Source organism: Phocoena sinus, chromosome 6 (genome assembly GCF_008692025.1).
Source record: "Phocoena sinus isolate mPhoSin1 chromosome 6, mPhoSin1.pri, whole genome shotgun sequence".
Classification (NCBI taxonomy): Eukaryota; Metazoa; Chordata; class Mammalia; order Artiodactyla; family Phocoenidae; genus Phocoena; species Phocoena sinus.
In genome coordinates, this window is record NC_045768.1 from 87751034 (window position 1) to 87765908 (window position 14875).

General features: G+C 33.3%; 1 protein-coding gene across 4 annotated transcripts in view; it reads left to right on the plus strand.

Annotated features, from left to right (window-relative positions):
* Positions 1-14875, plus strand: part of ERCC6L2 (ERCC excision repair 6 like 2) — a 149008-nt gene that overhangs the window by 59777 nt on the left and 74356 nt on the right. For all 4 annotated transcript variants that reach the window (XM_032635223.1, XM_032635225.1, XM_032635224.1 and 1 more), the window contains exons 5-9: positions 1151-1312; positions 1710-1917; positions 7665-7805; positions 8817-8930; positions 9793-9912. In XM_032635223.1, the coding sequence (XP_032491114.1) occupies positions 1151-1312; positions 1710-1917; positions 7665-7805; positions 8817-8930; positions 9793-9912 (745 nt within the window). The remainder of the gene's footprint in view (positions 1-1150; positions 1313-1709; positions 1918-7664; positions 7806-8816; positions 8931-9792; positions 9913-14875) is intronic.

The window sequence follows — 14875 nt, forward strand, 5'->3', positions numbered from 1 at the left end:
CGGACTCTCAACCACTGGGCCACCAGGGAAGTCCAATGATGACTTTTTTATGTGCTTATTTTCCCTTTGTATATCTTCTTTGGTGAAATGTCTATTAAAATCTTCTACCCTTCTTTTTAATTGGATTGTCTTAACTTCAACTGTGTTGTAGTAGTTCTTTATATAATTCTGTATACAAGTTCTTTATCAGGTTATGATTTGCAAATGTTTTCTCCCAGTCTGTGGCATGTCTTTTCATTTTCTTAATTGTGTGTTTGGAAGAGCAAAAGTTTTTAACTTTGATGAGGTCCAACTTAACAAAATTTTTTATTGACCATGCTTTTGGTGTCATATCTAAGAAATTCTTCCCTAACCCAGAGTCACAAGATTTCTTCCTACATTTTATAACTTTTATAGTTTTAGCTTTATATTTAGGTCTGTGATCTATTTTTAGTTAGTTTTTGTATATGGTGTGAGGTAAAGGTCTAAAGTAAATTTTTTCATATAACTCCTGGGTTTTTATTTATTCAGTGTTTTATACTATCCTATAGTCATGCTTAAATTTTCTAATTAGTCTGGCTCCTATGTCCTTTGGACATGCCCCCATTTGTCTTTGAATACATCTGTGCTTTCTCACTCTCCAGTATTTCCCCTGCTGCACACCTGAAATCGACTGTTTCACCATGGGAATCTGCTTCCTTTTAGTGGATTGACCACTATGGTTGTTCATTGCTACTGGGGTAACAGTCAATTCTAAACCTTTTTAGCAGACAGAGCTATGCGGTACAACTTTTAAAAATCATGAGTTTATATTGATATTTTTTCATTCGTAATTAACATGGTAAGTTTTGCTTCTTTTATATTTATTTCTCTGTTTTATTACTTTTAGAAGATTCCTTTTTTGTCATTTTAGTCATGTTTAAATGAGTTATTTCATTTCATTGTTACTAAACAAAATCTCTATTTCTTTATATCTTCCTACACATTTAATTTTCATGGGTTGTCCAAAGCTGTGATCATTTAAATAAGGAGGTGAGAATTCTGTGGAATCAACAAAGAGTAGAGGAAAAAAACTGCAAAACTTTGGTAGAGAAAGCTGCACTCTAAAAATTATATAGACTAAGAAAGGGAAGTTTTTTCAACCTTTCCTCCCTTTTTCCTCACTTTATAGTTTGGAATGGTCAGCTGTCATTGTAGATGAAGCTCATAGAATCAAGAATCCAAAGGCTAGAGTAACTGAAATTATGAAAGCTTTAAAATGTAATGTCCGAATTGGCCTCACTGGAACCATTCTTCAGAACAACATGAAAGAATTGTGGTGTGTTATGGACTGGTGAGTAAAAACACTTTTTATTTTTTGGAAAATTATTTAATACTTCCTTAACTTAATGTTACCGTGTTTCCTAATTATTTGTTTCTGAAAAAGAATTATCTGTTTACAGAAGTGTTTGATCCCAAACATAGTATTCAGAGTATAGTGTCCCATGAAAGCCTATCTTTATTATTCTTGGTCCCTGAAGTAAATATCTGAACTAATTTACCAGTTCCATCATCTTCTTATAGTTGTTCACTAAAATTGTCATAAAGACCATTCTGCTTTCTTGCCTTTTGTTATTATCATTAATAAACAAGTGACTTAGTATATTTCTTAAAAGCAAAAAGAAGTTAGTGATTTCCTATTTAGATAGTTTAATAAAGCCTTAACATTTTTTCTTATTGCCTTTATAAAGGGCTGTGCCAGGACTTTTAGGTAGCAGGATCCACTTCAAGAAGGAGTTTTCTGACCAAGTAGAACATGGTCAGAGACACACAGCAACAAAAAGAGAACTAGCTACTGGCCGAAAGGCCATGCAAAGGCTTGCAAAAAAGATGTCTGGATGGTTTCTCAGGCGTACCAAGACTCTAATCAAGGATCAGTTGCCTAAGAAGGAAGACCGGGTGAGAACAGCTTTTGTGTACATTATGAATTTCTTGTCGTGTTACATTTTTTCTAAAAATATTCCTTTTGAAGAGAAAACCTATCTCCTGTGGTATTTTATGAATATAGATTTTTGCCTTTTACTCAGTATGAAAAAAAGTTATATGCAGAATTTCATAAAATATTAATTGAGCCCAGTCATCTTCCTCACTAACTTTACTAACATTTTATCTAACAGGTTTACTGTTAATATACATTAAACTCATTTCTCTTATTTTAGAACAAGAAGGTTTTGATATAATTCTTCCTCAGTGAAGGAAGAAGAACTTCTTTCCGTAATGTTTTCTGTTCATATTTTGTCCTTCCTATACCGTGTACCATCTACAACCCAGTATACTCTTTGGTAATTTAATTCTAACTACAGAACAAAGTTGTTAAAAGCTTTTTTTATGTAGGTACATCTCTTGTAGAATGCAATGTACAGTTACACAACTAACCTAATTTTAAGAAATTGTAGGAAAATTACAATTAAATTCTGTTAATTGTATAAGAAAATTTGAAGTGTTAACCTTAAGAAAATTTTTATAAAATATAGTGGTCTTTTATAGTTTTTAATCTTGTGGTTCTTCTAGCTCAGGCAATGGAATAAAGTTTCTAAAAATTACTGTGAATTAAATCTAATTAATATTGTCCTCAATAGGGGCAGTCCTATCAAATACCCTAATCTTAGGATATCCTGTTGATTTTTATTTTTAAAAATAGATTTGAAAGGAAAATATGATCTTGATATGCAAGTTGGGGAAACTGATACAACATTTGACTTTTTGATCTAAAGCATATATTATCATTCAATTGGAATACTTCATGAACCCCACTTTTTTTTTTAACATTATATTGAAGTATAATTGCTTTACAGTGTTGTGTTAGTTTCTGCTGTATAACAAAGTGAATTAGCTATATACATACGTGTATCCCCATATCCCCTCCATCTTGCATCTCCCTCCCACCCTCCTATCCCACCCCTCTAGGTGGTCCCAAAGCACCAAGCTGATCTCCCTGTGCTATGCAGCTGCTTCCCACTAGCTATATATTTTATATTTGGTAATGTATATATGTCAGTGTTACTCTCTCACTTCGTCCCAGCCTACCCTTCCCCCTCCCCGGGTCCTCAAGTCCTTCTTTACGTCTGTGTCTTTATTCCTGTCCTGCCCCTAGTATCATCAGAAACATATTTTTTTTGAGATTCCATATATATGTATTAGTATACGGTATTTGTTTTTGTCTTTCTGACTTCACTCTGTATGACAGACTCTAGGTCCATCTACATCACTACAAATAACTCAATTTCATTTCTTTTTATGGCTGAGTAATATTCCATTGTATATATGTGCCACATCTTCTTTATCCATTCATCTGTCAATGGACATCTAGGTTGCTTCCATGTCCTGCCTATTATAAATAGTGCTGCAGTGAACATTGTGGTTCATGATTCTTTTTGAATTATGGTTTTCTCAGGGTATATGTCTGGTAGTGGGATTGCTGGGTCATACGGTAGTTCTATTTTTAGTTTTTTAAGGAACCTCCATACTGTTCTCCATAGTGGCTGTATCAATTTACATTCCCACCAACAGTGCAAGAGGGTTCCCTTTTCTCTACACCCTGTCCAGCATTTATTGTTTGTAGAATTTTTGATGATGGCCATTCTGACTGGTGTAAGGTGATACCTCGTTGTAGTTTTGATTTGCGTTTCTCTAATGATTAGTAATGTTGAGCATCTTTTCATGTGTTTTTTGGCAATCTGTATATCTTCTTTGGAGAAATGTCTACTTAGGTCTTCTGCCCATTTTTGGATTGGGTTGTTTGTTTTTTTTGATATTGAGCTGCATGAACTGCTTGTGTATTTTGGAGATGAATCCTTTGTCAGTTGCTTCGTTTGCAAGTATTTTCTTCTATTCTGAGGGTTGTCTTTTCATCTTTTTTACGGTTTCCTTTGCTGTGCAAAAGCTTTTAAGTTTCATTAGGTCCCATTTGTTTATTTTTTGAACCCCACTTTTTAAATGTTTTGTGTAATTTTAGTTATATATCTAGTAGGAATAATAAATTTTAAGTATATGAAGAAAGAGTTGTGCACAGAGGTTTAGAACTTGGTCTCTGAAATCAAATACCATAGGCTTCAATCCTGGCTCCCCTACTTACTAGTTTTATCACCTTGAGCAATTTGTTAAATCTCTCAAAACTTGATTTCTTTATCTTTTTTTTTTTTTTTTTTTTTTTTTATGGTATGCGGGCCTCTCCCGTTGCAGAGCACAGGCTCCGGACTTGCAGGCTCAGCGGCCATGGCTCACGGGCATAGCCGCTCCGTGGCATGTGGGATCTTCCTGGACCGGGGCACGAACCCATGTCCTCTGCATCAGCAGGCGGACTCTCAACCACTGCGCCACCAGGGAAGCCTTGATTTCTTTATCTTTTAAATGGGAATGATGACAATGGTGCTTGCCTCACATGGTTGCTCTGAAATATGTGACATGTAAGCAGTGTTCAGTGAATATTACTACATGTTTTAGTAACAACTCAACAGTAGAATACTTTGGAATATATTTAACCAAAGAGGTGAAAGGCACGTATGCTGAAAACTATGAGACATTGATAAAAGAAACTGAAGAAGACACAAATAAATTGAAAGATTCCATATTCATAGACTTAAAGAATTAATATTAAAATGTCCACACTACCCAAAGCAATCTACAGATTCAATACACTCCCTATCAGAATTCCAATGACATCTTTCACAGAAATAGAAAAAACAATCCTAAAATTTGTATGAAACCGCAAAAGACCCCAAATTGCCAAATAAATCCTAAGAAAGAAGAACAAAGCTGGAGGCATCACATTTCCTGATTTTAAACTATATTACAAAGCTACAGTAATCAAAACAGTATGGTGCTGGCATAAAAACAGATACATAGACCAGTGGAATAGAATACAGAGCCCAGAAATAAACCATGTGTAAACAGTCCACCAGTATTTTAGAAGGGAGCCAGTACTGAATGGAGAAAAAAAAGACAGTCTTTTTGATAAATGGTGCTGGGAAAATTGGGTATTCACATGTAAAAGAATGAAATTGGACTCCTGTCTTACACCACTCATAATAATTAACTCAAAATGGATTAAAGATTTAAATGTAAGACCTAAAATTATAAAATTCATAGAAGAAAGCATAGGGGAAAACCTCCTTGACATTGGTCTTGCGATGATTTTTTAAAATTAATTAATTAATTTTTGGCTGTGTTGGGTTTTTGTTGCTGTGCACAGGCTTTCATGGCTTGCAGGTTCTAGAGCACAGGCTTGGTAGTTGTGGCGCACGTGCTTAGTTGCTCCGCGGCATGTGGGATCTTCCCAGACCAGGGCTTGAACCTGTGTCCCCTGCATTGGCAGGTGGATTCTTAACCACTGTGCCACCAGGGAAGTCCTTGGTAATGATTTTTTGGATATGACATCAAAAGCACAGCAACAAAAACAAAAATTAACAAGTGAGATTACATCAAACTAAAAAGCTTCTGTACAGCAAAAGAAACAATTAACAGAATGAAGAAGCAGCCTATTGAATGGGACAAAATATTTGCAAACCATATATTTGATAAGGGACTCATTTAAAATATATGAAATCTCATACAACTCAATAGCAAAAAACCAAACGATCCAATTAAAAAATGGGCAGAGGACCTAATAAGCATACTTTTTTCCAAAGAAGACACACAGATGGCCAACAGACCCATGAAAATATGCTCTATATCACTAATCATCAGGGAAATGCAAATCAAAACCACAATTAGATATCAGTGCACACCTGTCAGAATGACTGTTATCAAAAAGGCAAGAGGTAGCAAGTGTTGTGATGATGTGAAGAAAAGGGAACCCCAGTGCACTGTTTGTGGGAATGTAAATTGGTATAGCCACTATGGAAAATGGTATGGAGATTCATCAAAAAATTAAAAATAGAATTACCAGCAATCCCACTTCCAGGTATACAGTCGGTCCTCTGCATCTGCAGGTTCCACATCTGCAGATACAGAGGACCAAGTATACTACACTATTTTATATAAGGGGTTTGAGCATACACAGATTTTGTTAAACATAGGGGAGGTGGGTCCTGGAACCGATCCCCTGCAGATATTGAGGGATGATCGTGTACCTGAAGGAAATGAAATTACTCTTGAAGAGATACCTGAACTCCTATGTTTATTGCAGCATTATTCACAATAGCTAAGATGCGGAAACAACCTTACTGTCTGTTGACAGATGAATGAATAAAGAAAATATGTATGTATATAGAATGGAATATTATTCAGCCATAAAAAAGAAGGAAATCTGTCATTTGTGACAACATGGAGGGCATTATGCTAACTGAAATAAATCAGACAGAGAAAGACAAATACTGTATGATCTCACTTATATGTGGAGTTAAAAAAAAAAAAAAGCTACACTTACAGAAACAGAGAGTAGAATGGTGTTTGCCAGAGGCTCAGGTTTAGGGGAAATGAGGAAATGCTGGTCAAAAGGTACAAAGTTCCAGTTATAAGATGAATAGTTTGGGGATCTGATGTACAGCATAGTGACTGTAGTTAGCAATACTGTGTATACTTGAAAGTTGATAAGAGAATAGATCTTCAGTGTTCTCACCACACATACAAAAAGTAATTATGTGAAGTGATGAATGTGTTAACTAACCTTATTGCTGTGGTAATCATTTTGCAATAAATACACATATCAAATCATAGTGTTGTACACTGTAAACTTACACAATGTTGTATGTCAAATATATCTTAGTAAACCTGGAGGAAAATAATAACTCAGAATTTCCCTCTGTACCTTAATCGTTGACCCCATCTTCAATATTCTCATATGCACCATGCATCTTTTTTTTGCAGTAATATTCTATTATAGTGATACACACATACAAATATTTAAAAATAGGTGGCTTTTCCCCTATTCACATTCCTCAAAGTCCTGATATGGATATATTTAGTTTTATGACCTTGGTTACATACAGCTATATGTAGAAGAATTTTACCAATTTCCAGTACTACCAGAAATATAAGGCAAACTGTATCCACTCTAACTTTGTGGCATTGTTTTCTTATATTTTTTTCTTTTCTTGAATTTGGGCACAAAGTAGCAACTTCTACAAGTTTTGCTTTTATGTGTATTTACTTAATTCTTATCTTTAATCTTGGGAATTTATAGCAAGATATCAAATGCAAATGCTTTATCCTGTTTTCAGTAATAGGAAGTTTTTAATTTTTTTCTAAATTTTCAAGTAATTCAGTAAGTATTATCCATACCATTGTTCTAAAAATCTTCCCTTTTTCCTTTTCTAGTTTTTTTATTTGACCTAAACTTTAATCACTTACTTGCATGATGGGCTAATAATATAGACCCCTGAAAAGACCCACAATAATATGTTGAGAAATTTATAAGGAAATTACATACTTTTTTCATATTTTGATTTTTTTAATTAAAGAACAAACTATGAGATTTATTTGGAAAGTAAGTTATAATTTGTATACTTTAGGGTAGGGTTGTAGCATAGAATATGGGAGAATTAGGAGAAATTTTCTTATATTCTCCTATGTATAATGATGTATCCAGAAAAAATATAAATTTATGAGCAGTTTTCACTATTACAGTCTATGAAACCTGATGTGCATTGTGATTATTATTGCTATTAAAAAGATACTAATAGTTACCTTGTATTTTATCTTGGCAGATGGTATATTGTTCTCTGACAGATTTTCAGAAAGCCGTCTATCAAACAGTATTAGAAACAGAAGATGTGTCTTTGATACTTCAATCTTCTGAGCCTTGTACCTGCAGCAGTGGCCGAAAAAGGAGAAATTGTTGTTATAAGGTAAGCATTTCCGTATGATATCTTTACTATCTTGCTTTTGATTACAGAGTACTGTATTCTGATAGTATCAAAGTAAGTAGCAGATAAAATAACTTTTCCTCACATGGTTCTTTAGTTTTAGTAGCTGTAATTTAAGAAAAGGGAATAATTTTCCAAAAGATTTTACAATATCAAATAGTAATCACAGCAAAATACAATATTCAGTATCTTTTCAAAAAACTAGTTTTTAAAAGTAGCTCCAATTTTATATCTTCCCTTTCAACTGTTACTGGGAAGTATCCTGCTTTAATCTTGAAATTTCATTTCATTTCCAGTAAATTTCTCATTATCAATGGATAATACTTCCTCTTTGATAGCAGACTTAAAATATTCTAATCTGAGAGTGAATGTTAATTTAAAAGAAACTGTATCAGTACAGTAAAGTATTTTATTTTTATTTGGAAACAAATATTCATTTATGCTTTTTTAAAAAAATCTATGTATTTCCTGCCCTTTCTTCACCTTGCTACTTTATTATCAACTCATATCCACATGCATAGAGGGACTTCATAAGTAAATATTTATCTAGATTGGTATTTATTCCATATCTCATTTATTTTGCTGACTTAACCACTTCACATTTTTGTAATAGCACAGTTTCCTAGAAAACTGGAATGGGTGAGCGGAGAGAGTAAAGGCTTCTATGTAACACCATCACCACACTGTAGAGTTTTATGACCAGGAACCTCTTATGGCAGCATTTCTATCACTGTGTATACTTCCTGGAATGAGGACTTTCTCCCCTCTTTGATTAAAAACATCATTGTGTATGTTTCACCAAAACTACGATTCCACATTAGTGATTCATGGATATTTTGTATATCAGTTGACCATTATTTTCTCAGAGCGTATTGTGCCAATAGTAACTGGATAATAAGTATTATTGTAAGTGGCATATTTTGTGATGTAAGTAGTTACATAGCCATGTTAGTCCCTTGCTTATTTTTATTTTCTGTACTTTTCTGGTTACAGACCAATTCACATGGCGAAACAGTGAGAACCTTGTATTTCAGTTACCTTGCAGTCCTTCAGAAGGTAGCTAACCATGTTGCATTACTGCAGGCTGCTAGCACCTCCAAACAACAGGTTTGGGTTGGCTTTTTAAATTTCTTTGTGATGCTATTTGGTATAAGTATTCTATATTTGGTATAAAATTTCTTAGCCAAATACCCTTAAGTTATTTTTGTATGAAATTTAAGAGGTAACTGACTTGCTTGTTTTTTTAATTTAGGTGTCAAAGAAGTATATGCACTTAAAATTTTAATCAAAGTGAGAAAAGTTAACCGTAAATTAAAATAACTTTTTTATGCCTCTGATAATGTTGATATATTTATTTTCCTAACATCTTTTGGTATAATTACTAATTAAAGATATTTGATGAATCAGTCCTAATTCCACTAATAATGTGTCTAATTACATTTATCTTATCTACTGGATTAAAATGAGGATTTATAATAATCTGTATATTAAATATTAGGAGTGTTTCCCAAACTAGCAAAAATCAGTAATTTCAAAATTTAGGCATACATGCAGTCGTTTACTTTAGTCATTTCAATTGTGTCTTATTCTAAAGCACAATGTAAATAAAAAAGATCTTTTTAAAACTTTTTTATATAATGATTTTACATTTTCTTTTTGTGTGATAGGCTTGAGGCTGTTCAAATGTAATTTTAAAAGACTGCTCTCTGGGAAGTATTCAGTTCCTTATTTTGGAAATCTTTAAAAAAAGTTAACAGCAAAATTAATAGCTATATCACTATCTCAGAACTCATCAAAGCCATATATGATTAACATATCACTTTAAGGTTTTCTGAATTAGAAAAGGTAAAATCTTCAACCTAGGAAGGAATATATATTCCTTCTAAATAGATTTTTTTCTTAAATGATTTCAATTTATACAGATTTAAATTGTGTTGAGATTTCTTTTCTCCTTCCTTTCCCCCTTAAGGAAACACTTATCAAGAAGATATGTGATCAAGTATTTTCCAGATTCCCAGATTTTGTGCAGAAAAGCAAAGATGCAGCCTTTGAAACACTTTCTGACCCAAAATACAGTGGAAAAATGAAGGTAAGTATTCTTCTTTCAGTTTGCATACACGCAAGGATGATATACAATATATTTATTAAATGGTATGACAGGGACACCAATTTATCAGAACAGATGCCCAATCATTCAGAAGAGATAGTGACCAAAGACAACTGGTATAATTTTATCAGCTCACTACGAACCCTGCGTATGATAGATTTCTCAGTTAGTAGTAGTTATATCAAGTGTACTTCAAACTTTCCTTATTGATGTATTGGATTCATGCCCTGTTAAAAATGTATGCTGTCACCACATATATAATATCTTGTCTTCAAATGTTTAAGGAAGTAATCTACCAGAAATAAAAATGTTAGTGCCAAATAAGAGGATGAGGATAGCCAGTAGTTCCAAATTTGAGAAAGGAACTAACTACTTGAAGAGTTCAAGGTGGACAGGCCCTCTATGTCTAGACTGAATTTTCTGGCTCTTGTTTTTACTTGCCGACCTAGATTGTAAGGTTACTAAATCTCATTTGTGGCAAGTGGACATTTGCTGTATACCAGAAAACTGACCTGTTGGTGCTGCTCTTGATGGTGTATTACTGAGGGAGGGGTGTGAAAAGTAAGGCTAGGTTCTCCAAACATGTCCAGGCCTTTGGGCATTTCCTGTGACAGCTGTGTGAAATACAGCTTCAAGCCACCTTGCAATAGAATTTGTTTGTTTAACCCTTTAATAACTATCAAGAAACTTTATTTATGGATTCAGATTTTTACAGAACAATTCCCAATTATTATGTTTTAATTAAGAAAAAATAAATTATTTCTTTTGGCAAAAAATAAAAAGGAAGTAATTTAAAATAGGTTTTTTCCCCTTAAAATGCACATATTCTTAAAACATAATGTACATAAGCGTACAATAGTTTAGTTTGCTTGGACGTCTAAATTCAATGAAATAAAATAAAAGCTAGGAAGAGTACCATAAAAACTTGTGTATTTTTTTTACTGAGATGTAATTGACATCTGACATTGTATTAGTTTTAAGTGTATAATATAATGATTCAATGTATATATGTATATATTGAGAAATGACTGCCCCATTAAGTTTAGTTAACATTCATCACAATACATATTTACAATGTTTTTTCTTGGGCTGAGAACTTTTAATATTAGCCACTTTCAGGTATCAATGTGGTATTGTTAACTATAGTTACCATACTGTACGTTACATCCCCAAGAACTTATTTGTCTTATAACTGGAAATTTGCACCTTTTGACTACCTTCACCCATTTTACCCACTCCCCACCCCCTGCTTCTGACTACCACTAATCTGTTCTCTGTACCTATGAAGGTTTTTTCTTTTTAGATTCCACCAAGTAGGATCATACTGTAATTGTCTTTCTCTCTCTGACTTATTTCACCTAGCACAGTGCCCTCAAGGTCTAACCATGTTGCCACAATGGCAGGATTTCCTTCTTTTTTGTGGTTGAATAATATTCCTTGTGTATTTTATACACACACACACACACACACACATATGTATCACCTTTTCTTTATCCGTTCAGTTGTCAATGGACATTTATATTGTTTCCATAGTTTGTCTATTGTAAATAATACTACAGTGAATCTGGGGGGGTGCAGATATCTTTTCAAGATTAGTTTCATTCTTTTGCACGTGGCTGTCCAGTTTTCCTAGCACTATTTATTGAAGAGAGCCTTTCCCCATTGTATATTCTTGTCTCCTTTGTTGTAAATTAAATGACCATATATGAACAGTTTATTTCTGGGCTCTCTATTTTGTTCCATTGATCTACGTGTCTGTTTTATGCCAATATCATACTGTTTTGATTATTTTGGCTTTGTGATATAGTTTGAAATCAGAAAGTGTGGTGCTTCCACCTTTGTTCATCTTTCTCAGGATTGCTTTGGCTTTTTGGAGTTTTTTGTGGTTTCATACGAATTTTAGGATTGTTTTTTTCTACTTCTGTGAAAATCGTCATTGGAATTTTGATAAGGATTGCACTGAATCTATAGATTGCTTTGGGTAGTATGAACATTTTAACAATATTCTTCCAATCCATGAGCATGGAATATCTTTCCATTAATTTGTATCTTATTCAGTTTCTTTCATCAGTGTCTTATAGTTTTCAGTGTACAGATCTTTCACCTTCTTAGTTAAATTCATTACTAGTTATTTTACTCTTTTTGATGTAAATGTAAATGGGATTCTAATTCCACTTTCTGATAGTTCTTTATTAATCTACAAAAATGCAACTGAGTTTTGTATATTGATTTTGTATCTTGCAACTTTACTGAATTTATATATTCTGACTTTTTTTGGTGGAGTCTTTAAGGTTTTCTGTATATAATCTCATATCACCTGCAAATAGTGACAGTTTTACTTTTCCTTTCTGATTTGGATGCCTTTTATCTTCTTGCATAATTGCTCTGGCTAGGACTTCCAGTACAATAAAAGTGGCAAGAGTGAACATCCTTGTTTTGTTCCTAATCTTTGAGGAAAAGCTTTCAGTTTTTCATCATTAAGTATGATATTAGTGTGGGCTTATCATACATAACCTTTATTATGTTGAGGTATGTTCCCTCTATGCTCACTTCATAAAAATTGTGTATTTTTAAAATAAATAAGTTTGTGTTAGAGAGAACGTCCTATGATTTATTATCACAACAAATAATTCAAATCTAACAATATTTCCTAACAATATTTTTGTCATCCATATTGACTTTTATTTAATTATTTTTAAATTGAGAAATGTAAAAAGCCCAGTTAGTTTAGAACTGAGCACTTATAATCCTATAATTTAAGCCAATAGAATATTTCCAGAAATCATGGCCTTCTCTGAAAACTTCATTATTCATGGCTATTTATTTAAATTTTATTCATTGTGATTCTTCACTAAAAATTTACCACTCTTGAAATTAAATGGAATTTTATTACTCTGTACTTTATATTCTTATATATCCATTAACTATATGATTTAAAACATACTGTTAGAGTTACTTACTTAGGAATAATAGTGTTTGATTAAGATAATTATTACATTTATTTTTATTATGATATTTAGAAGGGAATTATTGCCAGAGGCTGTGTGTGTGTCTTTATATGAGAAGGAAGCCTGTACTTTACTTGTTTTGTGGGAGAACACCAATAAAACAGAGACTGATGGTAGTAAGCTAGGGATATGTTTTCAAGACTGTGTTTCATCATTTGATTAGCAACATCATTTCATGATCTAGTAATACAAAAGTTACAGGCTTATAATGGAATTATTTCCTGTGGGGTTAAGAACTCCAAATTGCATGTACTTCTTGAATTCAGGTGATAAACGATCCTAGATCTGCTTCTTTTATTATAGGTTAGCTGGCAACTGCAGTTTATTTGTGGACATAATACCTACTGTACCCATCATAGCCTCAAAGCTATACTCATGAACTCCAGCTCTTTCTCTTAAGTGCCAAGGTCGTTTTTGACCTCAACTACTATTTAAGGGGATGGGCACAAAGTTACACTCATTCCCCTGATGAGAATCCTCATTTTCCCTTTAATTCCCTTGGGAAATGCCACAGAGTCTTATTGTGGAGGGTGGAAACAAGACTAGGAAACCCAATTTAGTGCTGTTGGAATCATACAAGGGTCATGTTCATCTCTAGACCGACTAATTTGAGAAAAATTAGATCTAAGATTCATTAGCTGTGAACATCCTCAAATTTAGGATTCCCTTACAGGTGGATTGTCTTGTTCTGTGGAGGACAACTGAGTGACAAAACATTGGGTCTGTATTATTAAGACTCCAACTATAGTGACCACAGTGTTATTTCTGAAATTTTTAGTAAGGGATCTTAGCTTATAGTTATTCATTTAACTAGTAAGGTTTTTATGGGTTTCTTTTTGTTTTTTAACTAGCCTACTAAAGACCTTCAGTTCAAAAACATTCACTTTCCTTATTACTGTTTTTTGCTTTTACTATAAAATGTTCAAGAATACCTGAAATTGTAATAGGTATGATACCCTCAAACAATCAGAGTGGATTTCTGTGCATCATATCCTTGTCTTAAAATGTTAATGTCTGTAAGAGAATGATAAGACAAGCCACAAACTGGTAGGAATTTATTTGCAAAACAATAAGGGACTGGTATCTAAAATATACAAGGAACTCTTAAAACTCAACAATAAGAAAATAAACAATCCAATTTAAAATACAGAAAAGATCTGAACAGATATTTCACCAGAGAAGATATACAGATGACAAATAAGCATATGAAAAAATTCTCAACATCATATGTCATTAGAGAATTAGGAATTAAAACGAGATATCACTAGACACCTATGGCTAAATTCAAAACACTGACAACACGCAATAGGAACTCTTATTGCTGGTGAGAATGCAGAGTGGTACAGCCACTTTGGAAGACAGTTTGGCAGTTTCTTACAAAGCTAAACATATTCTTACCACACGATCCACTAATCATGCTCCTTGGTATTTACCCAAATTAGTTTAAAACTTATGTCTGCATAAGAGCCTGTACACAGATGGTTATGGCAACTTCGTTTGTAATTGCCCAAACTTGGAAGCACCAAGATGTCCTTCAATAGGTGGATGGATAAACAAACTGTGGTACCTCCAGACAATGGAAAATTATTCAACAATAGAAAGAAACAGGATATCAAGCGACAAAAAGACACAGAGGCACGTTGAATGCATATTGCTAAGTGAAAGAGCCAGTCATGCATACTGTATGATTCCAACTATATGACATTCTGGAAAAGGCAAAACTATAGAGAAACAAAAAAATCAGTGGTTGCAAGGAATTTACAGGGAGGGAAGAAGAGATGGAGAATAGGGAATTTTTAGGACAGTGAAACTATTCTGTATAATAATGTAGTCATGGATGCATGTCACTATATATTTGTCAGGACCCATAGAACTGTACAACACAAGTGAACCCTAATGTAAACTATGAACTTTAATTAATAATAATTTGTCAGTAT